Here is a 27,420-nt window from a genome sequence, read left to right on the forward strand (position 1 = left end):
TCACAGTCTCCGAGCTGATAGTCCATGCTGCAGTAAACGTCGTCGACCTGTTCGTGCAGATGGTTGTTGTCTTACAAACGTCTCCATCTGTTGACTCAGGGATCGAGACGTGGCTGCACGATCCGTTACAGCCATGCGGATAAGATGCCTCTCATCTCGACTACTAGTGATACGAGGCCGTTGGGATCCAGCACGACGTTCCGTATTACCCTCCTGAACCCACCGATTCCATATTTTGCTAACAGTCATTGGATCTCGACCACCGCGAACAGCAATGTCGCGATACGATAAACCGCAATCGCGATAGGCTACAATCCGACCTTTATCAAAGTCGGAAACGTGATGGTACGCTTTTCTCCTCTTTACACGAGGCATCACAACAACGTTTAACCAGGCAACACCGGTCAAGTGCTGTTTGTGTATGATAAAGCGGTTGGAAACTTTGCTCATGTCAGCACGTTGTAGGTGTCGCCACGGGCGCCAACCTTGTGTGAATGCTCTGAAAAGCTAATCATTTGCATATCACAGCATCTTCTTCCTGTCGGTTAAATTTGGCGTCTGTAGCACGTTACCTTCGTGGTGTAGCAATTTTAATGGTCAGTAGTGTATTTACCGACAGCTTTGAACACCTGTTCGAGTAGAAACACACGTTCTTCAATTGTTAGCACCTTAGCAGTGACAAAAATGAAACAAACGAACAAAGGAACTAAACTTGAACGTTCACGTCAACACGTAACGACACATACCAACGATACTACTGACTGGCTGAGATAAACGAAACAGTGGAATTTTGGGAGAGCCCACTTAAGGGGAAGTAACGTAGGCAGCCGAGCAATCATACGGCACGCACGGCTAACAATCATATGGCACTGCGGAGAGACTTTTTGAATACCCCGTATTTAATAAGTTTCCTTTAATTTACGTCTATGGTCACAAACGTTTTGTTAACAGATTACCAGTTTCGGTCTTTAATGGACATCATCAGATCTGCAGCAAAAATGGGAAAAACATAAATAGACTCGCAACCTGTACACAGCTGAAGAAAAATACACAGACCTTAATGAAAAGTAGTACTGATAAAGTTTACGTTTGTGCGCTTTAAATATGAATAGGTATACATGTTTCATAGAAACAAAGTCCTAATGCACTGCAGCCCTAATGGCATTGTCAAATGTTAAATGTGGTATCAGCACCAGCATGTCAAATACATATAAATAACATCACATGCACGAGTCATGTTGTCAGTAGTACTACTGTTTAAGACAAGCTGCCGTACAGTAGCCACAAGTTGTTTGTGTTGTAGGTTCACAAGATGTCGCTAATGTCGGCATACACTAGTTTTCAATAATTCATTGAAACAGCAAAAATAAAGGAGGATACAATAGTTGAAGTCTGTAATAAGCTTATCACGTATAAAAGGCATTACAGTAATAAAAAGAAGAACACGACAAAAGTAACAGTGTTAAAAAGAGGAATAGTTAAGAAACAGTGGTTGACATCTTCTCTAGTGCCAATATTCTAGTTAATGACATAAATACACTCCTGGAAATGGAAAAAAGAACACATTGAGACCGGTGTGTCAGACCCACCATACTTGCTCCGGACACTTCGAGAGGGCTGTACAAGCAATGATCACACGCACGGCACAGCGGACACACCAGGAACCGCGGTGTTGGCCGTCGAATGGCGCTAGCTGCGCAGCATTTGTGCACCGCCGCCGTCAGTGTCAGCCAGTTTGCCGTGGCATACGGAGCTCCATCGCAGTCTTTAACACTGGTAGCATGCCGCGACAGCGTGGCCGTGAACCGTATGTGCAGTTGACGGACTTTGAGCGAGGGCGTATAGTGGGCATGCGGGAGGCCGGGTGGACGTACCGCCGAATTGCTCAACACGTGGGGCGTGAGGTCTCCACAGTACATCGATGTTGTCGCCAGTGGTCGGCGGAAGGTGCACGTGCCCGTCGACCTGGGACCGGACCGCAGCGACGCACGGATGCACGCCAAGACCGTAGGATCCTACGCAGTGCCGTAGGGGACCGCACCGCCACTTCCCAGCAAATTAGGGACACTGTTGCTCCTGGGGTATCGGCGAGGACCATTCGCAACCGTCTCCATGAAGCTGGGCTACGGTCCCGCACACCGTTAGGCCGTCTTCCGCTCACGCCCCAACATCGTGCAGCCCGCCTCCAGTGGTGTCGCGACAGGCGTGAATGGAGAGACGAATGGAGACGTGTCGTCTTCAGCGATGAGAGTCGCTTCTGCCTTGGTGCCAAAGATGGTCGTATGCGTGTTTGGCGCCGTGCAGGTGAGCGCCACAATCAGGACTGCATACGACCGAGGCACACAGGGCCAACACCCGGCATCATGGTGTGGGGAGCGATCTCCTACACTGGCCGTACACCTCTGGTGATCGTCGAGGGGACACTGAATAGTGCACGGTACATCCAAACCGTCATCGAACCCATCGTTCTACCATTCCTAGACCGGCAAGGGAAGTTGCTGTTCCAACAGGACAATGCACGTCCGCATGTATCCCGTGGCACCCAACGTGCTCTAGAAGGTGTAAGTCAACTACCCTGGCCAGCAAGATCTCCGGATCTGTCCCCCATTGAGCATGTTTGGGACTGGATGAAGCGTCGTCTCACGCGGTCTGCACGTCCAGCACGAACGCTAAATCGCTAAAGGAGTCACAAATGAAAGAAAACATAGTGCTGCACATAATCAGGCGGCATTTCATAGACTGCATTGATCAGATAATGTGGATCATCCACTGTTACGGAATTTTATCATTCTTTTCTTGCAACGGAGTACCGCAGGGTACGAGGGGCCCTCTGCCGGTCACGTTCTTCCAACCTCTTCCCGCCTGTGCGAAATTCTTGCGTTAGCGCTAACAGAGGGCGTTGATTATGTGCAGCTCTATGTTTTCTTTCATTTGTGGCTTCTTTACCGATTTGTTTTATGGTTGTTTGATATTACCCGGTGCACTAACAACGGTGTTTAATATTTATGTCATTATCTAGAATATTGGCACTAGAGAAGATGTGAACCATTGTTTTTTAACTCTTCCTCTTTTTAACACTGTTACTTTTGTCGTGTTCTTCTTTTTATTACTGTAATGCCTTTTATACGTTATAAGCTTATTACAGACTTCAACTATTGTAGCCCCCTTTCTTTTCGCTGTTTCAATGAATTATTGAAAACTAGTGTATGCCGACATTAGTGACATCTGGTAAACTTACAACACGAACATCTTGTGGCTACTGTACAACAGCTTGTTTTAACAGTAGTTTTACTGACAACATGACTCGTCCAAGTGATGTAATTTATATGTATTTGACGATGCTGGTGCTGATTCCGCATTTAACATTTGACGATGGCACTAGGGCTGCAGTACATTAGGACTTTGTTTTTAGGAAACAGGTATGCCTCTTCATATTTAAAGCGCACAAATGTAAACTTTGTCAGTACTACTTTTCATTATGGTCTGTGTATTGTTCTTAAGCTGCATACAGGTTTAGAGTGTATTTATGTTTTTCCCATTTTTGCTGCAGATCTGATGATGGTCATTAAAGACCGAAACCGGTAATCTGTTAACAAATAGTTTGTGACCATGACGTAAATTAAAGGAAAGTTATTGCATATACGGGTCACTGTTTTTTCGCTACGATGTCGCAGCTTGCGACACCTCGTATTTATCGCACATCAGTCTCCCCAGTACAACTCATACCAAACACAGGAGGTCTTTTTGCGGGACCCTGTAGTTATATTAGTGAGATGGCAGAGTGTGACTAGGTTTGTACGTTGGTTTGCGGTCGCTGCCGGTGACGTGCGCAGGGCTTCTCGTTCAGCCCGCACGAGCCGACGGCGCTGGTGCAGCTGGAGGGCGGTCCGTGCGCCGTGCTGGCCGCGGTGCAGGCGTTCATCGTGCGCTCCATCCTCTGCCAGCGAGACTCGCTCGACTGGCGGCGCGTCGACCCTGACAGGGTGGACCAGCTGCTCATCGAAGCCGTCACGCACATCGTCTGCCAGGTAGCGCACAAATACTCGAAATTTTGCTTTTATATTTATTTGACTCACTTAATACTACCAGCACTTTTCACGAAAACTTATTTTTCTTCGTGTATAAGTCTCGTCTCTACGACTAAGCAACAATCTGTTCGATTGCCAGTTTCGTTTCGTGTCTCTTATGTTCGAAGCCCCTGTAATGCATATTTCATTTGTTACCGTAAGGGACACTCGAACGAAAACCTAACCCCCGTCAAAATGGGGCCATGAAGTACACTACTGGCCATTAAAATTGCTACACCACGAAGAAGACGTGCTACAGACGCCAAATTTAACCGACAGGAAGAAGATGCTGTGATATGCAAATGATTAGGTTTTCAGAGCATACACACAAGGTTGGCGCCCGTGGTGACACCTACAACGTGCTGACATGAGGAAATTTTCCAGCCGATTTCTCATGCACAGACAGCAGTTGACCGGCGTTGCCTGGTGAAACGTTGTTGTGATGCCTCGTGTAAGGGGGGGAAATGCGTACCGTCACGTTTCCGCCTTTGATAAAGGTCGGTGGTGGCGGTGCTGGTTAGTGTTTAACGTCCCGTCGACAAAGAGGTCATTAGAGACGGAACGCAAGCTCGGATTAGGAAAGGATTGGAAAGAAAATCGGCAGTACCCTTTCAAAGGAACCATCCCGGCATTTGCCTGAAACGATTTAGGGAAATCACGGAAAACCTAAATCAGGATGGCTGGAGACGGGATTGAACCGTCGTCCTCCCGAATGCGAGTCCAGTGTATAAAGGTCGGATTGTAGCCTATCGCGATTGCGGTTTATCGTATCACGACATTGCTGCTCGCGTTGATCGAGATCCAACGACTGCTAGCAGAGTATGAAATCGGTGTGTTCAGGAGGGTAATACGGAACGCCGTGCTGGATCCCAACGGCGTCGTATCACTAGCAGTCGAGATGACAGGCATCTTATCCGCGTGGCTGTAACGGATCGTGCAGCCACGACTCGATCCCTGAGTCAACAGATGGGGACGTTTGCAAGACAAGAACCATCTGCACGAACAGTTCGACAACGTTTGCAGCAGCATGGACTATCATTCGGAGACCATGGCTGCGGTTACCCTTGACGCTGCGTCACAGACAGGAGCGCCTGCGATGGTGTACTCAACGACGAATCTGGGTGCACGAATGGCAAAACGTCGTTTTTTCGGATGAATCCAGGTTCTGTTTACAGCATCATGATGGTCGCATCCGTGTTTGGCGACATCGTGGTGAACGCACATTGGAAGCGTGTATTCGTCATCGCCATACTGCCATATCACCCGGCGTGATGGTATGGGGTACCATTGGTTATCCTTCATTCGATCCTTGCGAAACCCTACATTTCAGCAGGATAATGCACGACCGCATGTTGCAGGTCCTGTAGGTCCTTTCTGGATACAGAAAATCTTCGACTGCTGCCCTGTCCAGCACATTCCCTAGACCTCTCACCAATTGAAAACGTCTGGTCAATGGTGGCCGTGTAACTTGCTCGTCACAATACGCCAGTCACTACTCTTGATGAACTGTGGTATCGTGTTGAAGCTGTTAGGCCAGCTGTACCTGTACACGCAATCCAAGCTCTGTTTGACTCAATGCCCAGGCGTATGAAGGCCGTTATTACGGCCAGAGGTGGATGTTCTGGGTACTGATTTCTCAGGATCTATGCACCCAAATTGCGTGATAATGTAATCACATGCATGTCAGTTCTAGTATAATATATTTGTCCAGTGAATACCTGTTTATCATCTACATTTCTTCTTTGTGTAGCAATTTTAATGACCAGTAGTGTAGTTTCACTCAAAAGTAATCACCACACGTGTTAAGACATTTATACCACTGGAAGACGACACCATCAATTCATATTTCGTAGAACAAAGTCTGTTGCTGACGGGTCCACAAACGCATTCCCTTTTTATGTCGCCAACGATGTGAAAATCACACAGTGAAAGTCTGGACTGTATGGAGGATGCTTCAGTGGTAGCCCTCGTCCAACTGGCAGCGCCCGGCTTTATTTTGCAACAGGATGATTCCGCCCGACAGCATTCCCGAGCGGCTTGAATTTACGGCGTGTTGCAGTTCATACATAGTATCTTTACAGCGCTGCTCATTGTTCGTGGTCTCAAGCTTGAGGAACTCGACGAGCAAAGAGCCCCTATGTTTAAAGAGTGAGGTCATCACGACCTTACAGGAACTTGCGTAAACAGCTGTGGATTTCTTTGGCGCGGGAGATGTGGAATGGTTCCACTGTTGGCCTTCCAGTTTGCCCTCGGGCTGTCGGTCGGACTCATCCTGTTACACGATAAGGCCGCCACCACACTGTCAGTCAGATGAAGGCTTCGCTACCCGCCAGCGATTTGCTCCGAAACACTGCAACATCCTCCTTACAGCTCCGATCTTTCACCGTATGATTTTTCACATCTTTTGCGACCGGAAGAAAGACATGTTTGGATGTCGGTTGCAGTCGGACGAGAAAGGGCAAGAGTGGGTGCGGTTGTGGATCCGTCAGCGGCCGACCGAGTTCTACGAAACAGCAGGATAAATGTTAACACGTGTGGTGATTACTTTTGAATAGAACGATTCCACGATCCCGTTGTCGACGTCCTTTCTTAAGATCGACAGAGATGTGAACATATGATGTTGTAGTGTTTCCCAAACAGATCTCTGAAGCAATCGTCCGATTGGCAGTGTGAGGGCGGACATTATCGTACAACAGGCTGATTCCATCCGACAGGATTCGTGGGCTTTTTGACTATATGGTGCGTCGCAGTTTCTGCAAAGCGTCTCTGTAGTGCAGTGCATTGATTATGATTCCACACTCGAGGAACTCGACGAGCAGGGAGCCTCTGCAGTCGAAGGAGGAGGCCATCATGAGCTTCCCGGAACTTGTGTAAACAGCGTTGGATTCCTTTGGCAAGGGAGATGTTTCCGTTGTTGGCCTTGCCGCTTGTCATTGGGTTGTCGGAATGCTCTTGACGGAATCATCCTGTGATAAACGTTTTTTTTTTGTTTTTTTTTCTTTCTTTTTTTTCACATTATAAGTAGCACTGTAAGCAATGTTGCCTACCACGTTATATTTTTACCCCCTTTTTTGTTTTTATGAGATTTCTTTCTGGCAGCATGTGGTTAATTTTGTTTTGCATTGACTCATGGTTTGTTTATACAACTATTTATTTTTCAGAACTCTGGTGGGAAACTACTGACTTTGAACAAGTATATTAGTCAAATTATTGGCTGTATTGACATATCCTATTAACATGAACTTTTGAGACTCGCTAGATGCAGCTTACGAGTTATGAGACATACACTCCTGGAAATGGAAAAAAGAACACATTGACACCGGTGTGTCAGACCCACCATACTTGCTCCGGACACTGCAAGAGGGCTGTACAAGCAATGATCACACGCACGGCACAGCGGACACACCAGGAACCGCGGTGTTGGCCGTCGAATGGCGCTAGCTGCGCAGCATTTGTGCACCGCCGCCGTCAGTGTCAGCCAGTTTGCCGTGGCATACGGAGCTCCATCGCAGTCTTTAACACTGGTAGCATGCCGCGACAGCGTGGCCGTGAACCGTATGTGCAGTTGACGGACTTTGAGCGAGGGCGTATAGTGGGCATGCGGGAGGCCGGGTGGACGTACAGCCGAATTGCTCAACACGTGGGGCGTGAGGTCTCCACAGTACATCGATGTTGTCGCCAGTGGTCGGCGGAAGGTGCACATGCCCGTCGACCTGGGACCGGACCGCAGCGACGCACGGATGCACGCCAAGACCGTAGGATCCTACGCAGTGCCGTAGGGGACCGCACCGACACTTACCAGCAAATTAGGGACACTGTTGCTCCTGGGGTATCGGCGAGGACCATTCGCAACCGTCTCCATGAAGCTGGGCTACGGTCCCGCACACCTTTAGGCCGTCTTCCGCTCACGCCCCAACATCGTGCAACCCGCCTCCAGTGGTGTCGCGACAGGCGTGAATGGAGGGACGAATGGAGACGTGTCGTCTTCAGCGATGAGAGTCGCTTCTGCCTTGGTGACAATGATGGTCGTATGCGTGTTTGGCGCCGTGCAGGTGAGCACCACAATCAGGACTGTATACGACCGAGTCACACAGGGCCAACACCCGGCATCATGGTGTGGGGAGCGATCTCCTACACTGGCCGTACACCTCTGGTGATCGTCGAGGGGACACTGAATAGTGCACGGTACATCCAAACCGTCATCGAACCCATCGTTCTACCATTCCTAGACCGGCAAGGGAAGTTGCTGTTCCAACAGGACAATGCACGTCCGCATGTATCCCGTGCCACCCAACGTGCTCTAGAAGGTGTAAGTCAACTACCCTGGCCAGCAAGATCTCCGGATCTGTCCCCCATTGAGCATGTTGGGGACTGGATGAAGCGTCGTCTCATGCGGTCTGCACGTCCAGCACGAACGCTGGTCCAACTGAGGCGCCAGGTGGAAATGGCATGGCAAGCCGTTCCCCAGGACTACATCCAGCATCTCTACGATCGTCTCCATGGGAGAATAGCAGCCTGCATTGCTGCGAAAGGTGGATATACACTGTACTAGTGCCGACATTGTGCATGCTCTGTTGCCTGTGTCTGTGTGCCTGTGGTTCTGTCAGTGTGATCATGTGATGCATCTGACCCCAGGAATGTGTCAATAAAGTTTCCCCTTCCTGGGACAATGAATTCACGGTGTTCTTATTTCAATTTCCAGAAGTTTACATGTTTGTGCATAGGCGTCAGCTGTCGACCTCCACCTCTCCTACGGCACGGTAGGCTTCCACAGTCGAAATCCCACCAATACCATTACACCCTCCCCTACTGCACCTACGGTCCAAGCTATTTTGTTCGCGCTATACTCATCGAAACGAGAAGAATAAATCCAACGAATATGGGTTACGAAACGTCTACCTTGTGCGGTCTGAATACCTGTTCTTAGGAGTGCCTCAGCATGACGTGCATGCATAGCGAACGACGCGGGGACTGTCGACCGCGTTTTACATTTTATCCGTCGTAGCAAAATGGTGAAAGCCACTCAATTTTTAGTTTTGGGCCTCCGTTTCTCTATGGCCTATTTTATAGACTTTTCTTCACGTCTCTGTTTCTAGCTGTCTTCTCTTACGTCGACTGGGATTGACGTGTAATCGTTTTTAACTCCTCTCTTTGTCTTCGTGTTCCACAGTTATCATGGGCGCGTATGACTTTTTTTTTTTTTTTAGCCCTAAAGCAAAACAAACAACTTCTTCATAGGAGGTGCATGGCACTTCCTAACTTCTCTGCCCTTCACTGTAAGGAAGATTGTTCTTCCGTTTCGTATCATCCGTTGCACACGAAGTCCTTCAGCGTCAACGTATCGTTGACTAGACTGGTGTAGACCAGCTGCTTCAAATGGACCCATAGCAAAAAAACCAAAGAGATTGAAATCTGGAGGGGTGAAGTTGTTGGGACACCAGAGGCAATCGATTGACCTTGAAATTTCGGCATCTGATGTTTACACACATTGCTGCGATAACGCGCTCGCTCAGCATCCCTAGGCTGCACGTATAAGAGAAATGCTATCCGCACCGCATCCATAAGTCTTTGATCCGCGTTTGCAGAACTTCAGTTTGTTCGATACGCCGCAGCTCTGACGAGAGGCTTGCTCCTGGTCTAAAATTTCGTTCACTTAAGTCTACGATGTGATGGATTATTGACAAAGTTAAAGTAAAGAATACATCCTGATAAATGAAGGTGTACCATGCACAATAATTTGAAATTTTAATCTCTTATAGTTACCTGTATGAAAGCACATGTGTGTATCGACAAATATTGCTGGCCTTTTCTACAAAGGTCTGATTCTTCGCGTCTTTCGAAATGTCTGCACGTGGGGCTATATCAGCTCAGTCAAACAATTAGTTTAATTGATGTTTCACTGCTAAATTCTGGATAATTCGTTTTCTTGGTTTCGTTTCTGATGGTCCTTACATGCATAAGGAAAAAGCCAAGTGCTTTACGGCCTGAGGAAGATGTGAAGCTAGCAGTAACGTGTGTTACAGGCAGCTCATTTGGATAAAGTGCCAGCAATGTGTTACGTGGTTACCAACGTGTATGTGGGTTAAAAAGGACGGAAAATGTTCACTTGTGGTAAATGCATGTGATTTTGACAGTGAAATACACTGGGAGAAATGGTCTCTTGACTGGGTGGAACATTTCCACAATTTTCATATATTGTGATCTTTCCTTTCTTCAGATGTTTGTTATACTTGTTTGTGTAAAGGAATTTTGATCGTTTATATACTGCAATGTATTAATAATTAAAATATCATAATTGTATCATATTGACAGATTTTTAAAAAGTGTTGCGTTGTGTTATGTATGTCTTACAGCTGAAATGAGCGGAGTAGCCCTCCTATAGCCTGTCAGCCCCAGCAATCAACCTCGCCCTAAGATTTGCGCCATAATTGTAGTAATACTCTCCTACGACTTTCCGAATTCAGCTTTTAAATTTCGCGCGCATCGAGTGCCGTATTGCCTTTTCCGTGTAGAAAAGAAGACAGCGGTGCCTTGAAGCACGCTCTGGCTTGTAATACCAATTCTCTTTCTAAACTCGTGTTTAATTCAAGGCGCGTGTTCTCCAGTCGTGCACGGGTGTATAATTAGCATGCACACTTATTGAGCACTACAGATCCGTGTTTGTTTTTGGGACACGTTTGGTGTGTGATGAGTGGGCAGTGAAACGCAAAGTCTTCCAGTATTTTTTTTTGTATAGGATAGAAATAAAACTACGTTTGAAGATGTATACCATACTTAACGCAATCAATATAAATAGGTGCATATAAAAATATAATAATGCATTTCTATAAAATCAGGGCTTTTTAGAAGGAGGTTCGTTATCATCAACATTTGACGCAATTCTGTGAATAAGTTTTCTTGTCATCAGTTCAGACTTGGCTGATAGTCCTCACTGATTCCTTCCGTTACCGTCTGGAAGACCGCTTTCTTTGAGGCGAGCGATCGATGTACGTTGGACACTAATTTCTCGAGATCATCGCCGGATTTTTTTCTTTGTTTTTCTACAATAAATGCAAGATCCAAACTTGATGAGAATTTTTGTATGTTCAGCATTTTAATTGCTTTCCAAGATATCAATAACTCGTTGCCACAGGGGTTTAATATTTTGAACAAAATTATCAAAGTTTTCATTACTGAGAGTTAAGCTTCTTTCTTCTAGTTTAAATGTTTCTGGTACTTTATCTGGTATAATAGAATCAGTCTGCCTGCTTTCATTATTTGCACTTCACTCACCCGTAATACGCAAATATTTGAAATCAGAATCATTTAAATATAGTGACGTGCTAAGTGCGGTCCCAATCTTTTTTCTACAGCACAGTGATGTTTACAGAATCGGGCCCAGTTCCATTTCGACAATAGCACATTGCTCATTTCACAATTAACAATGTATAGATTGGTATTCTATTTGATGAAGTAAGTATTGTCATCAGCTTTACAGTGTCTTCAACATTGCTAATTGTTTGTCAATGTTTTTCATTTGCTAACGTAAGATTCCTCGCTCTCCCTTTCGCAAAGTGAATCAATCATTTCTTTCGTTATTCTTCAAAGGTATTCAAGATAAAATCCAGTAAAGCGGACATATTAAAAACTTTACAACGCTGCACTACTACGTCTTTAAAAATTGGTACTGAGAATTCACTGTAATTATTTGCGTTATTCCTCTGTGTTAAGATATGATATGCTAAACATCATACACAAATGTGTTAGATCTTTAATAACGTGATGATGACTTTCTCAGCAACAAAGCCAAAGATCTTGATTGACATGAATTATGCACAACAGTAACCTGCTCTTTGGAAATATTGTTCATAAGGCAATGCATTCAACGCTGCAGTCATATGTAATAACTATACTTGGGTGGAAAAACTTCTGGGAAATCTCCTCTAAATAATCTTTTGCAGACTGAAAGGCATTATGTAGTTTTCTTGAGACTGGCCTGTGTGCAAAATGACGCAGGCAGGCAGGACGCCAGTTTTCGTTGCAGAAAATATGAATATAATACTAGCATTTGTTTGATCACAGGATCAACTTGTACCAGAACCCCACTTCATCAGCCAATCCAACCTTAAACACTTTTTGTATAATAGATATTAGTATAATACACACAGTAGAGTCTTCTTTGAAATAAATATATACATTTATGCTAGATAACTCAATCTTCTTTTGCTTTAAAACGACGATAACATCACTGACGTCTCGCGTTCCGTAGGTTCAATGACGCCATTGTTCATACATATACGTAACCTGATAGTCAAAAGGACTTTTTGTGCATTACACAACGTAATGTAAGCGTTTTTCTCACATTTTTTAATTATAGCCATCTCATGATAAGATGTGGTTGCTGTAGCTGTGATGCTATCTTCGAAATTAGATTCAAATTACCTTACAGCAGAGCAACGCACCCGGCTCAATGCTTGTTCGACACTGACTCGATGGGAATGATTGTAGTTGATATCTATTAGGACAATGATCATAATTAATCTCTATTAGGACATTCAATCCCCTTCTCATTAATGGCTTCATGGCTATTTTCCATACATGGCCATAATCGCGTGTTTGGAAGAACACTTCGCGTTCAAACCTGTACACGATTTGAGGACACGCGCTTTGAAATGAATACGAGCATAGAGAAGGAATTAGCGTAACAAACCCTTGCATGTTTCAAGGCACTATTACCTCCTACTGAACACGCAAAAGGAAATGCGCCACCGGTTGTCTGTCAGCCCTGCAGCCCCACTGCAGCCAAGTCCTTTACAGCAGAGTCAATAATAGGTTTGTGAAATACTACTGTCAGGCTAGTAACATGCTTTTGTTCATTCTGTCTAATGCGCGGTCTCTTACTTGAAACGTATGCCAGAAATCGCTTTGCTTTGAACACTTTTTCCGTTGCAGTTCACAGATGGAATGTAAATAAATGAAACGGATGAGTGTGTCACTGTAGAAGTAGCAGAGAGCTGTTTCATTATTAATACCACTATTGTCCGTCATTTGCATTGGGTTTTAGACCCCACAATTTTAAAGTGAATTATGGATGTTCCATCTATCTGATTAACACACGTACTGGGCAGTAGATGGCAGGCAGCGAGGACTCTGTTGCCCGACGAATCAGTTGCCTTGTCGCCCTTTTACTAACGCAGTACTAAATTTAAAATACACCCTAAGGGGGGAGGGGACGACGGGCCACGAAGGAACTATAGGAATGACACCGAAAACGGCGGATGTGATGTACGTGTAAACCGTGTAAACACGAACAATTGATTACAATTTCAGGCGGTAGACGTGATCTACATGTACAGCCAAACAAATGATTGCAATTGCAGGAAAACTGGATGATTTATTCAAGAGAATGAACTTCACAAACTGACAAGTCAATACTGCATTTATCCATCTCTAGCCCTTCTACAGGCGGTTATTCGGCTTGGCATTGATTGACGGGATTGTTGGACGCCCTTCCTGAGGTATATCGTGACAGATTCTGTCCACTGGCGCGTTGTATTGTCAGAACCCTGAGGTGGTTGTAGGGCGCTTGTCCGTAATGCTCCAAACGTTCTCAATTGGAGGGAGATCCGGCGACCTTACTGGCGTAGGTAGGTTTTGGCACGCACGAAGACAATTTTTTTTAAACGTTTCATTACGAAAAATAGGAAGAGAGGAAATTACTACCACCTTAGAGTTAGCAAAAATATGTGATGAGCCACTTCCTATTAATAAAAATTATCTATTTGCTTGCTACATACCTCCTATAAATCATTGCGTCTAGAAAGGCTTCAAGTGAATGATAAAGTAAACGAAGATTCAAAATTGCTTTGTTAAAATGGTGACTACAACTAACAAAAACTTACATAGTTTATTCTTGAGTGTTTTACACATACTGAATTTTAGTTTATTTATGTGCAAAATTTTGACTATCTAATATTCTGTTTCCCAGTGGTAAAGAAAACAAACACGAAAGTTCCGAAAGTCTTGGTGTATTAAATCAGTCACTACAATTCAACTGAAACTATTGCTTTATGAATATTACTGTTAAAGTTTTTTGTAGTTAGAATCTCTTACATACTACTCTAGAGTGACCAGACGTCCCGATTTGTCCGGGGCAGTTCCGATTTTTGGAGTTCGGTCCGCTTGCCCCCTTCGGACTCTGCCGTTTCTCTCTCGTTGGTATGAGTATTTTAGGACATCCCATGTGGGAGTATTGAAGGACAGCACGTAGCAGTTTTAGAGGTTGTAGAAGCTTTAGTTTAGTTTAGCTTCAGTTACGTCATTTTCCGTAGATCATTTTCCCGATTATTTTATCGATAAGATGCGAAACAAGTCACATTACAAGGTATATATAAACACATGAATAGGCAAATATTAATATTACTGAAATTTTTAGTTCTACACATGCAACTACATTTAGAGGTATATTTTTTTACCATTTCTGAAACAGAAACTCGTCCATGGAGTAGAAGGAATTGTCCAAACGAAATGATTTTAAGCTAGATTTAAAACTTGATCTGCTACCTGCCAGACACTTTATACTGTTGGGCAAATGATCAAAGATTTTTGTTGCTGAATAATGTACTCCTTTCTGAGCAACTGACAGCTTCAGTGACGGACAGGAAAGGTCATTTTTCCCTGTAGTGTTGTACGTATGAACATCACTGTTCTTCGAGAACTGAGATGGATTATTTGTAACGAATTTCATTAGCGAATATATGTACTCTGATGGTGCAGTTAAAAGACCTGACTCCTTGAAAAGTTGCCTACATGACGTCCTTGGGTGAACACCACTAATTATTCTCACTGCTCTCTTTTGTGCAATCAATAGTTTATGTCTAAGTGGTGAGTTACCCCAGAAAACTATTCCATAAAACGTTATTGAGTGGAAATATGCAAAGTACATTAGGAGGCTGATCTGATTATTGCCAAGACTAGCGATTATACGAAGAGCGAAAGAAGCTGAAATTAGTTATTTGAGAAGCTCAGTAATATGCTTCTTCCAGTTCAAGTTGTCATCTATATGATCACCCAAAAATTTGGAGAAATCTACCCTGTTAACTGAGCACTGTTCATATGCTACATCAATTGTCGGTATGACTCGTTTCGTTGTACAGAACTGGATATAGTGAGTTTTTTCATACTTAAGGGAGAGTCCATTTTCTGAGAACCACTTAATAAATCTTTGAAAGACATCCTTGGTAATATCTTCAACTGCTTTTTCTGGAATGGGATTTATTATAACACTCGTGTCATCTGCAAAAAGTAATAGTTCCGTTTGCTGAACCTTAAGTGGGATTTCATTCGCATGAATAAGGAACAGTGAGGACCTAAAATTGAACCCTGTGGGTCTCCCTTTGTGATAACCCCCCATTCACTAGAATTTATCACCCTCCCAACATTATTTGTGCTGTTCAGCACAACTTTTTGCTTTCTGTTCATTAAGTACGATTCCAACCAGCTGTGTGTATAGCATTCAATTCCACAAAACCTGAGTTTTTCTAAGAGGGCGACATGATCCACATAGTCAGATGCCTTGGAGAGATTGTAATGTTGATGCATTAAGGGGTTCTGAAAGCGGTACTGATATTTAATACAATAAAAGCGGGTTAAAAGCTGTGAGCTATCTGGGGAAGTTAACCATACATTACTGAACAACTGTTTCACCAGGTATCCAGTCTACCTTACCAAATTCCCAACCACACTAACATTAATTATAATCTTTTAGTACCCTTCTTACGATAACCGGTGGTTATATATATATAAAGACAATTTAAATAAAAAGAAATAAATCAGTTTATATTTGGACATTTATTTTAACGTTGATCATTGTTCCGTTAAAATTTCAGCATATTAAACTTGATTCATAACTAAACTGGTGCCTTATTTAGGATTGTGAAAATGTGAGTTTGTAATCTTACAGAACACATCAAATATGGAGCCAAGATTGGGAGACTGCATACAACACTGCATTCATAAAATAACACACGAAGAACATTGAAACGTATGCAAGAGGAAATTAACTACAACCAACCGATTCAATTTTCACCCAAAGAAGTTACGTCCGTAGCGCAATCCTGTCCGCCATGAAATTGCCACACTCTGGTATACTAAGTTCACACTAACTCTCTGTGAAATCTTCCCGAAAAGAATAGCCGAGGGCTACTTTCATGATTACACTACATGCTTCACGTGGTCAATTTGGTTTACACAATGAGTGTAACTCCACAATAATTTTGATAATTAAAATAAATTACATCGAAACACAAATTACAAAAGAAAAACCTCGAACTGGTTACTATCGTCTTACTATTAACCTGATGGGTCAAACAATTGTATAAGCACGTGGTACTGGTCTCACAATGTACACCCCCACGTGGGTTGAACATAAAGAAAAGTTGCTGTATTGAAAAATATTGTCAAGACGAGACGTTATACTCTCACGCACATCCGCATTTAAGATTGATGGTCTTAGATAGAGTTATGGATCATCCACACGTGGTTCCACTTTACTCACAAAGTAGTGACAAAGCAACTACTGGAAGATATTCTGAACTTCACACTCGAATTACACTGCGTTGCAATTTAAGATAACATTAGATATTTTAGATCTAAACCTGAAATAAAGGTGATTATATTTTCAGTTAGGCTGAACTTAAGAAATCCATTGTCCTATGGACATAACAGAGACGCGCTTAGCCGGAGATGTCACCACTTCAGATGCTCGCCGCAGAGCGACTGCCGTGGGCCCCAACCAAGGGTGCTTCCAGATACAAAACGGAAGTGACCAGAGAGGCAGCTTCCTATATCAACATGACAAGGGACGGACAGGACCATACTAAGAATAGAAACCTCTTTGCTTTAGAAAGCGTAGCTACCTGTTCCGACGTTGGTCCTACTGTTCTCTAGCAGACAGGCATGTCTGCTACCATCAAGCATGCAACTAGAAATACATTTGCTCATTCATCCTTTCACACAGAAGGGAAGGGGGATGACAGAATCTTATCATATACAGTATATAAAAGAAAGCGGATGTAGGTTCCGTATGAGACTGTGTGACATGAATTACATATAAACCGTGTTTTAAAGTGTTGTAGTATGACACATCGTTCTTGATTATGTGTAAAAGTAACACGTTACACTGCTCAGTCTCCTCCCAGATGGAGTCAGAAACACCACAGTAAATTCAGAAGTGGAATGTATGCCGTAAAAGACTACAGATTTAAGAAATTAACATGAAAGGAATCCAACAGAGAACTTTCAAGATCACAAAAAATACCAACTGGCGAAAATTTGTTATTTAGGGCTTGTACTATTTGATGGGTAAATGTGTAGGTAACATTCTCAGTCGAGTAACACTTCCGGAATCCGAACTAAGACATGGTGAGTAAATTATTTTCACTTAAATGTGAGACTACTATTGAATACATAACTTTTTCGAATATTTTAGAAAATGAAGTCAGCAATGAGATATATCGCTAAGGACTCCACCTATTGAATTAGAACAACACTTCAAAATTCTGCTTGGGACTCCATCAACACCAAATGAGCCCTTGTTTTTCAGTATATTTATAATTCCCTTAATTTGAGTGGGGGATGTTGGTGCTATTTCTAAAGGCCTAAGGTCCTGGGGGATGACATTTTTAACATTTGTTTTGCTTCCGCAACTGAATCCTTTAACCCTATTTCTGCTGCTACATTCAGAAAGTGATTGTTAAAATACTTGCAGCATGTGAATTATCACTCACAACATCATAATTTAGCTTTATTGCTATGCTGTGCACTGTCAGGCTGTCCCGTCTCCCGTTTGAAAATATTCCATATAGTTTTAATCTTATCATCCGAGTTATTAATTTCTGTCACAACACATAAGCTTCTCGACTTCTTAATGACTTTCCTTAAACTATTACAGTATCTTTTGTAGAAAGCAAGTAACGTCGGATCCTGACTTATTCTGTCCAGTCGTCTTACACGAGATCTTAATTCGCTTAGTAATCCATGGCTTACTTGACTTTGCAATGGCTTTTTTTGGATAACGTCTCAGGAAAGCAACTCTCAAATATTGAGACAAATTTGCGGTGGAATAAATTGAATTTGGCATCAGCATCATTTTCTGTGTATACGTCATCCCATTCTACCTTTTCTAGGCTGTACTTAAATCTCTGTTCCCTGTTCGCATTAATAAGTCTCCCTGGCTTGTATGAACCTGCTTGAATCCTGTAAGGTGCTATATGTGTTATTTCCATTAACTGTGCATCATAATCAGATAGCCCATTAACAACTGGGTACACATTAATTGTTTCTGCCTGAGCACTATCTATAAAAATGTTATCGATAAGTGACCTACTATCCTGCTACAAACGAGTTGGAAAATTTACAGCACACACTAGATTGAAACAACCAAACAAAGATTCTAGCTCATTTTTCCTATTCGTATCCCGTAAGAAAATCTACATTAAAATTACAACAAACCACTAGCTGCTGCTTTTTTTCTGACAGGTAGCTCAATAATGCCTCAAGATTTTTCATGAATAGCTAAAAGTTACCTTGAGAGGATCTGTAGATTGTTACAATTACTATGGAAGTATACTGCAGTAGCACCGCACAAGCACATCCTTCAAGGATCTGATCTACACAAATACTATTTGTTTGAATATTTTTAACTTTGTGTCCAGTTTTTATATTAGTAGCAGCTCCTCCTTTTCCCGTGTTGACTCTACAGAAACCAGATGCTAATCTGTAATCCCTTAAATTTAACTTCACCATCCCTGCGGTTACATGGTGTTCAGAGAGACAAAACGTCTATACCATCAGAATTTACCCTATTTTCTAGACATACAAGAAGCTCATCTATCTTATTTTTCAGTCCTCTAATGTTCTGATGAAACACACAAATTTTATTACTTTGGGTATTGCTACAGACATTATGCCACTGTTCTGTTTTAATCTCTTTCAATAATCTCTGTCGGTAACCTGACTCTAAGCAAAAAAATGTGTCCCTCTGACTCCAGTAATCACAGGTATTTTGTCTTGTATGCATGTGGCCCCCGTTACATTTTCTGCAAGAAGATCAACTAGTCTATCCTAGTCTATTCAGGTGCAGGCCATGACTAGTGTAACCCCACCTCCCAGTTGGATCAACAGGCGCAGCACAGATATGAGATTTAGTTTCTGCCAACAGTAACCCCCCCTCCCTCCCCAGCTCTTTGTTAACACTGTTGACAGCCGTATTAACTCAGGGCTAGTCACGGCGCTGCAAAACATCCACAAACCCCACATGAGTGTGAGTTGTTGCTGCACCTATTACGTCCAGGTCACACCTAATATTGTAGTCCGAATTGCTAGCCAGTCTGTTTCCTCCTCCTCCTAATATAAAAAATGGTCCTCGCCATGAAAATCTTTGCACGAGGCCCCTAGGTTTTCTGTAACCTGGCTAAGCTTAGCACTAGGCTTCACAATGCTTGTGACCTGGTACTCGACTCCTAGTCTATCCTGTAGCAACTGGCCTACACCTCTCCCGTGACTGCTACCTAACAGCAGGACTCTTTCCTTTCTGCTTGAGTTTACTCCCGACATAGCATTACAATTGTTACTACGAGTCTGTTACACCCTACGTTTCTCAAAAACTGTTTGAGACTCTTCTACTTCAGGTAACAAACCAAACTTATTGCTCACTGGAATCTGAAAAGTGATTTCTGAGGTTTTCTCCTTCTGACTACGAATTGTTACCTGTTCCCAGCTCCCATTGTCTCTTTCCCCCTTCAACCTGTCTAATTCAAAGTACACAATTTCTAGTTCAGCCTGAAGGGCACAAATCTTTTTTCTCTGTTTCACGATTTTCTTGTCACGCCTACATAATCTACAACTCCATTGGCGAGCCCCATCTGGCACTTTAACAGCTGCCCCGCTACAATCTCCCCAGTGAAACACCAACCCTCAATCCTGACATTTCACTCCCGTGCTCACTGATTTACGACAACATCCACATTTGTCACACATGACGACATATTAAACAATACAAATTACACTACAAACAAACAACACAAATACAAATTACACTACAAACAATTCCCCTATACTAATTAATAATTATCAGAAAGTAACTTAGGTAACTTAGCTTGCGGTGATATGAGCAGAGAACTTCTGGACGTCAGGCGAATGTAGCAACAGGCGTATGTAAACAGCGCGGAGTTAATTGCTGGCGTAGGTTATAGTGGCGGAAATCACGAAACGAGTAAGAAACTGAAGAGGCTCGATATTTTCTAACGACAAATTTGAACAGGCGCTGTCACTGAATTATGTATAAATATTCTAATGGAAGCAGAAACACCACTTAACGACCTTACTGCACGATATGGAACATTAACTGTACGGAAGTATAGAAACACAGAAAACAACAGCCGAATGCAAACTATACACGTACGATACTCTCAAAATGAATCTAGAGAGACACTACCCTGAAATTATTGAATAATCACATAACTTACTGCGGTCAATAACGAAAACAAACTCACGCCAAAGGCTTGCACTTTAGAACTGTTATCTTTTCACGAAAACTACACAAGTAAAGCTTAAACCTTCAATATATAGATCACAATAGATACTAATTTACTTATTTAAGCTACAATATTGCCTTAATAAATTGTTTTTTTTTTTCACCAGTAAACACCTATATTTACGAGCGCATAGGGTAAACACGCTAACGGCTTGCACTTTAGAACAGTTAACTTTTCACAAGAACTACGCAAGTAAAAGTGACACCTTCAATATATAGATCACAATAGATACTAATTTACTTATATTTACTTATTTAAGCTATAACATTTCCTTAACAAATTGTTTTTCCGCGAGAAAACACCTATATTTACGAGCGCACTGAGTAAACACACAAGCCTGCTCCAAAGAGCTTAGCCCAGTTATTATTTTTGAAATTCATTCACTCAAAAGAGCTTTCTTACTCTCAATCGGTGCCAAGTCAGCTTCCTACATATGAAATTATTGTTTGAAAATTACAATAAAATAACTTATCTATGCAAATAAGGAGTAGAGGAACATTTCACGATTTAAGAATCAATATGACAGCAAAACGAGAAATCAAATTCGTGCCACACTTTATATGAATTGCTTTAAACATACTTAAATCTGACGGAGATATTAAGTTTACCAACACCGTGTGTGAATTTTATTATAACAGTGCGTAATACACTGAACAGTGTACGGCCCATTTTAATGCATTTTCATACTACGAAGGGGTCATTTGGACTGTATACCTACGCCGGATGAGGTAAAAAAATCTCTAAGAGTCTCTTGAAAATGTGTTACCAAACTGCAAAATTAAAGACAATGACTTGTTACTGGAACGTTTTAACATGCAGCAATTTGTCACATCTCGGCAAATAGAGAAATGGAACATAGAAAAAACTGTCGTTCGTTTGGTACAGATGCTTGAGACTTCACATTCAAAGGTGTATCTTATGACAATATTTCTAACATTGTGGAGTTTGCATTATTTGTTCCTGGTACAACTGCAACCGTCATACATGAATTTTCTTTGATGACTAAGGTACGGACATAAAAACTCAATTCAAACTAGAGACTTCGAAAGCAATAGTGTTGGTGAACGCTAATTTCAAACACAGTAGTTAGGAATTCTATGACTTCTTAAACGTAAAGGGAAGCATATATCTGATGAATGAAATTCATTATCGCAGAAGTATGGTGGCATGAACAACCGAATGCTAAAAGCTGTGTGTAGTTAGCTAAGCAATAGTTGTGTCCTGTCTACTAACGTCTACGATTTACGTATATTATAATTATATGGTAACTATGAGTTTGCCTATGTTTTAAATTCTTCTTGTTATATCATCATTTGGTGCCTACTATTTATATCGTTGTAGGCTTTAATAATGTATAAGAATTACAGAACATGATTGCATTTGGAGAAATGAGCGGTTACAATATTGGTCCCAGCTTCAACTCCCAGAAATATGGTTACCTTAACTACGCTGTGGTGTAAGATAGTAAGACCCACATATTTTCTCTCAAAACTTTTCCATGAACTTTTTGATAAAGACAGTGCTAACCCACAATAGCAGGGACAATATTACAAGTAAACTTTTTCTGGGACTTACCAAGATTTTTATTTTTTATTGTATTTTATTTTTATTTTTTATTTTATTTTATTTTATTTATTTATGTATTTATTTATTGCAAATGGCATACTATGCAGGGTGAACATTAATAAAACCGACGAACTGCAGGAACGGATTCCTGACTGGAAATGGAGGGAGAAAGGTGCTACAAAATGTGTCCGGAAATACGTTGTTGCCACAGTAGATGGCGTTGACGAATGAAAGTTCCTTTGACCACACGCCATATTTCTTGTGCGGTGCACGCTAACATTCGGTCAGCGTCACCGTTTTCGAGATACTCGTTCACAGACTCGGCTTAATAACTATTTGCCCTTTGTCAAAGTCGCTTATCTGAAATAATTTCCCCACTTGCAGCCGATATCTGCGCTGGGGTGATCCCCGGCGTGTCTGCTCCGCTAACATACTCTTGTTACCGTTTCAGGTGTCCGCAACGCGCCACCAGGCGGCATCCAACGTCGCTCTGGGCAGTGGTCATAATGTTTTGGCTTATCACTGTAGTATGAGGGGCGTTTGAAAAGTCGGTGCAAAAATAAAAACTACTTACGCGTTTGGGCTAAACCTTTTTTATTTTTCGACATAGTTTCCTTTTATACTTTTACACTTCTTCCACCGCTGTTCTAATTTGTTCATCTCTTCAGAATAATAAAAAATTGTCCAAGTCTTCAAAATAGCTATTAGTTGCTGCAATCACCTCCTCGTTTGAATAAAATCTTTGTCCCGCCAGCCATTTCTTCAAATTGGGGAATAAACAGTAGTCCGAGGGAGCCATGTCTGGAGAATAGGGGGGGATGTGAACCGAGTTAGAAACCTGTTTCCAATAATTCTGCGACCACAACTGCTGAGGTGTGTGCTGGTGCATTGTCGTCATGGACAAGGACTTATTTGCGGTCCAATCGCCGTCGTTTTTCTTGCAGCTCGGTTTTCAAACAGTCCAATAACGATGAATAATATGCACCTGTCACATTTTCCAGATAGTTGATGAGGATTATCCCTTGCGAATCCTAAAAGACAGTCCCATAACCTTTCCGGACGAAGGAATGGTCTTCGCCTTTTTTTGGTGCAGGTTCTCTCTTGGTAACCCATTGTTTAGATTGTTGTTTGGTCCCAGGAGTATAGTAATGTATCCATGTTCATACACAGTGACGAAACGACGCTTAAAGTCCTCCAGATTCTTCCTGAACAGCTGTAAACCATCCTTGCAACACTTCACACGGTTCCGTTTTTGGTCAAGCGTGAGAAATAGCAGAACCCATCTTGCGAATAGCTTTCTCATGTCCAAATGTTTCTGCAGAATATTACGTACCCGTTCATTCGAGATGCCCACAGCACTAGCAGTATCACGCACCTTAACTCTCCTGTCATCCATCACCATATCATGGAGGTCATCAATGATTTCTGGAGTCATAATCTCCATAGGGCGTCGAGAACGTTCAGCATCACTTGTGCCGATAAGGCCACTCCGAAAATTTTGAAACCACTTATAAACTGTTCTAAACGAAGTTGCAGAGTCACCGAAATGTTTATCAAGCTACTCTTTAGTCTCCTGAGGCGTTTTGCCTTTCATAAAGTAATGTTTAAGCACCACACGAAATTCTTTTTCGTCCATTTTTTGACGAGGCCCCGGGAGTAGACAACATTCCATTAGAACTGCTGACACCCTTGGGAGAGCTAGGCCTAACAAAACTGTACCATCTGGCGAGCAAGATGTATGAGACAGGGGAAATACCCTCAGATTTCAAGAAGTATATAATAATTCCAATCCCAAAGAAAGCAGGTGTTGACAGATGTGAAAAATACCTAACTATAAGTTTAATAAGCCACGGCTGCAAAATACTAACATGAGTTCTTTACAGACGAATGGAAAAACTGGTAGAAGACGACCTCGGGGAAGATCAGTTTGGATTCCGTAGAAAGATTGGAAAACGCGAGGCAATACTGACCCTACGACTTATCTTAGAAGCTAGATTAAGGACAGGCAAACCTACGTTTCTAGCATTTGTAGACTGAGAGAAAGCTTTTGACAATGTTGACTCGAATACTCTCTTTCAAATTCTGAAGGTGGCAGGGGTAAAATACAGGGAGCGAAAGGCTGTTTACAATTTGTACAGAAACCAGATGGCAGTTGTAAGAGTCGACGGACATGAAAGGGAAGCAGTGGTTGGGAAGGGAGTGAGATAGAGTTGTAGCCTCTCCCTGATTTTATTAAATCTGTATATTGAGCAAGCAGTGAAGGAAACAAAAGAAAAATTCGGAGTGGGTATTAAAATCCATGGAGAAGAAATAAAAACTTTGAGGTTCGCCGATGACATTGTAATTCTGTCAGAGACAGCAAAGGACTTGGAAGAGCAATTGAACGGAATGGACAGTGTCTTGAAGGGAGGATATAACATGAACATCAGCAAAAGCAAGACGAGTATAATGGAATGTAATCGAATTAAGGCGTGTGATGCTGAGGGAATTAGATTAGGAAATGAGACACTTAAAGCAGTAAAGAAGTTTTGCTATTTGGGGAGCAAAATAACTGATGATGGTCGAAGTAGAGAGGATATAAAATGTAGACTGGCAATGGCAAGGAAAGCGTTTCTGAAGAAGAGAAATTTGTTAATATCGAGTACAGATTTAAGTGTCAGGAAGTCGTTTCTGAAAGTATTTGTATGGAGTGTAGCCATGTATGGAAATGAAACATGGATGAGAAATAGTTTGGACAAGAAGAGAATAGAAGCTTTCGAAATGTGGTGCTACAGAAGAATACTGAAAATTAGATGGGTAGATCACATAACTAATGAGGAAATATTGAATAGGATTGGGGAGAAGAGAAGTTTGTTGCACAACTTGACTAGAAGAAGGGATCGGTTGGTAGGACGTGTTCTGAGGCATCAAGGGATCACAAATTTTGCATTGGAGGGTAGCGTGGAGGGTAAAAATTGTAGAGGGAGACCAAGAGATGAATACACTAAGCAGATTCAGGAGGATGTAGGCTGCAGTAGGTACTGGGAGATGAAGAAGCTTGCACAGGATAGAGTACCATGGAGAGCTGCATCAAACCAGTCTCAGGACTGAATACCACAACAACGACACCACTCGACTTCCTTGATTCACACGAATGCCAAACACAAAGAAATAGACCAATATGGCTGAAACTTAGTGTGCATTCTTTCCAAAGATGGTACTAACTAAACATGACCTCGATATGCGCCGGTGGTGCCATCTCTCGTACTTTGCACGGACTTTCCAACGCCCCTCGTATAGTGTAACAGTTCCTACGAAAAATTACAAATAAGTCTATTGTGATTGACGATTTGCAGGTTTAGTAACACACAAATACTCAAATTGTGCACGATCGTCCGCCGACGCCTTATCTGCTGCTGTGTGCAGGCGGTGGACGACATGTCGGATCGCGCGTACGTCCTGGTGGAGCTGCCGACGCAGGGGGAGGGGATAGAGGCGTACGTGGGCCCCGACTTCTTCCACGAGGAGCTGCGGGTGCTGCTCCTGCAGACTCGCGCAGAGGTGCGTCACTTCTTCGCGACGCACGTGTCGGCTCTGCGCGGCACGTACGGCGTACTGCTGCTGCTCTACTCGCTGCTCGCCTCCCGGGGGCCCGCCAACCTCCTGCTCGAGGTCAGTCTGCACGCCCGTCTCATAGGTTAAGATTCGCTAAAAGCCGTCCTCTCACGGGACGTGGACGAGGACGAGGCCCGAGAGAAATACAGGCTGTGGCGCGTACGTCACAGCAAGTGATGCTCCGGTTCTTAAGAGTGAAAGCAGCAGTCTCCGGCGGAGAGGGAGTACCTATTTCAGGCGAGTTTAATAATACTTGACAGCGTGTTTAAATGCATGCAGATAACACGACAAAATTAAGACTTTTAATGGGACACCTTGAAACATCTCCTTTGAAAAATTAAGAAAGACTGTGCTGGTAAACTTATACGTTACATGATACAGATACAAGTAAGTAAAACACAACGTACTCAGACAGTTTTCTCTTTATTTATTCTGATCATCACTAAACTGACACACACTATTTTTAGTCTATCATCCCTAAAAAAGAAACTTCCTGGTAGATTAAAACTGTGTGCCGGACTTAAGACTCGAACTCTGGAGCTTTGCCTTTCGCGGGCAAGTGCTCTACCTTTCTTTCAGAAGTGCTAGTTCTGCAAGTTTCACAGGAGAGCTTCTGTAAAGTTTGGAAGGTAGGAGACGAGGTACTGGCAGAAGTAAAGCTGTGAGGACGGTTCCTGAGTCTTGCTTGGGTAGCTCAGTTGGTAGAGCACTTGCCCGCGAAAGGCAAAGGTCCCGATTTCGAATCTCGGTCCGGCACACAGTTTTAATCTGCCAGGAAGTTTCATATCAGCGCACACTCCGCTGCAGAGTGAAAATCTCATTCTGTATCCCTAGAAAAGAATGGCCCTGACTAACAATAACCTATACCTTTCATGAATCACTTACTTCACAAAAACCTTCGTTACTCGTACTACATCAATTCAGCGAGCACCAATACTACCAGCAAAATAAAACATTCTAACTAATGTAAGCACTAACTACTGATAGGCATAGTTAGCAAATGAAAGATTTCGATAGAGAACAAACAGTGTATTTACCTTAATAGCGTTCAAAAGTCATTATATATATATATATATATATAGTGACAGCCAATTAAACATATTTCCTTTTTTTGAGCCGGCCGGAGTAGCTGAGCGTTTCTAGGCGCTACATTCTGGAGCCGCGCAACCCTACGGTCGCAGGTTCGAAACTTGGCTCGGGCATGGATGTGTGTGATGTCCTTAGGTTAGTTAGGTTTAAGTAGTTCTGAGTTTTAGGGGACTAACGACCTCAGCAGTTAAGTCCCATAGTGCTCAGAGTCATTTGAACCTTTTTCTGACGGATACACGTCCACATCGTCCACTCAAAACTCTGGCATCTCTCTCCCCACATCCACCACTGCTGGCGGTTCACCCCCAACTGCCCAACGCTACACGCTGTTCATATCCAACTGTCCAACACTTCACAAGGGAATATTCCAACAATGCCAACCAGCCAGACTGCACACAGCACAGTTAGTAATTTTCATACAGAGCGGTACGTGGCGTTACCATCATGAAAACCGAAATAGCCTACTTACAACCTTTTCAATTAAATATTGGTTTCCCATGTGCTCTGCATGGAGCAGAGCAGGTGCGAAG

The 27,420-nt window shown here is 42.8% G+C and overlaps 1 protein-coding gene across 1 annotated transcript in view; it reads left to right on the forward strand.

Annotated features, from left to right (window-relative positions):
- Positions 1-27,420, forward strand: part of LOC126281886 (ubiquitin carboxyl-terminal hydrolase MINDY-3-like) — a 202,690-nt gene that overhangs the window by 123,716 nt on the left and 51,554 nt on the right. Inside the window, exons 3-4 of the mRNA XM_049981201.1 lie at positions 3,834-4,028; positions 25,613-25,858. Of these exons, the coding sequence (XP_049837158.1) occupies positions 3,834-4,028; positions 25,613-25,858 (441 nt within the window). The remainder of the gene's footprint in view (positions 1-3,833; positions 4,029-25,612; positions 25,859-27,420) is intronic.

This window comes from Schistocerca gregaria, chromosome 7 (assembly GCF_023897955.1).
Source record: "Schistocerca gregaria isolate iqSchGreg1 chromosome 7, iqSchGreg1.2, whole genome shotgun sequence".
In the NCBI taxonomy this organism is placed as follows: domain Eukaryota; kingdom Metazoa; phylum Arthropoda; class Insecta; order Orthoptera; family Acrididae; genus Schistocerca; species Schistocerca gregaria.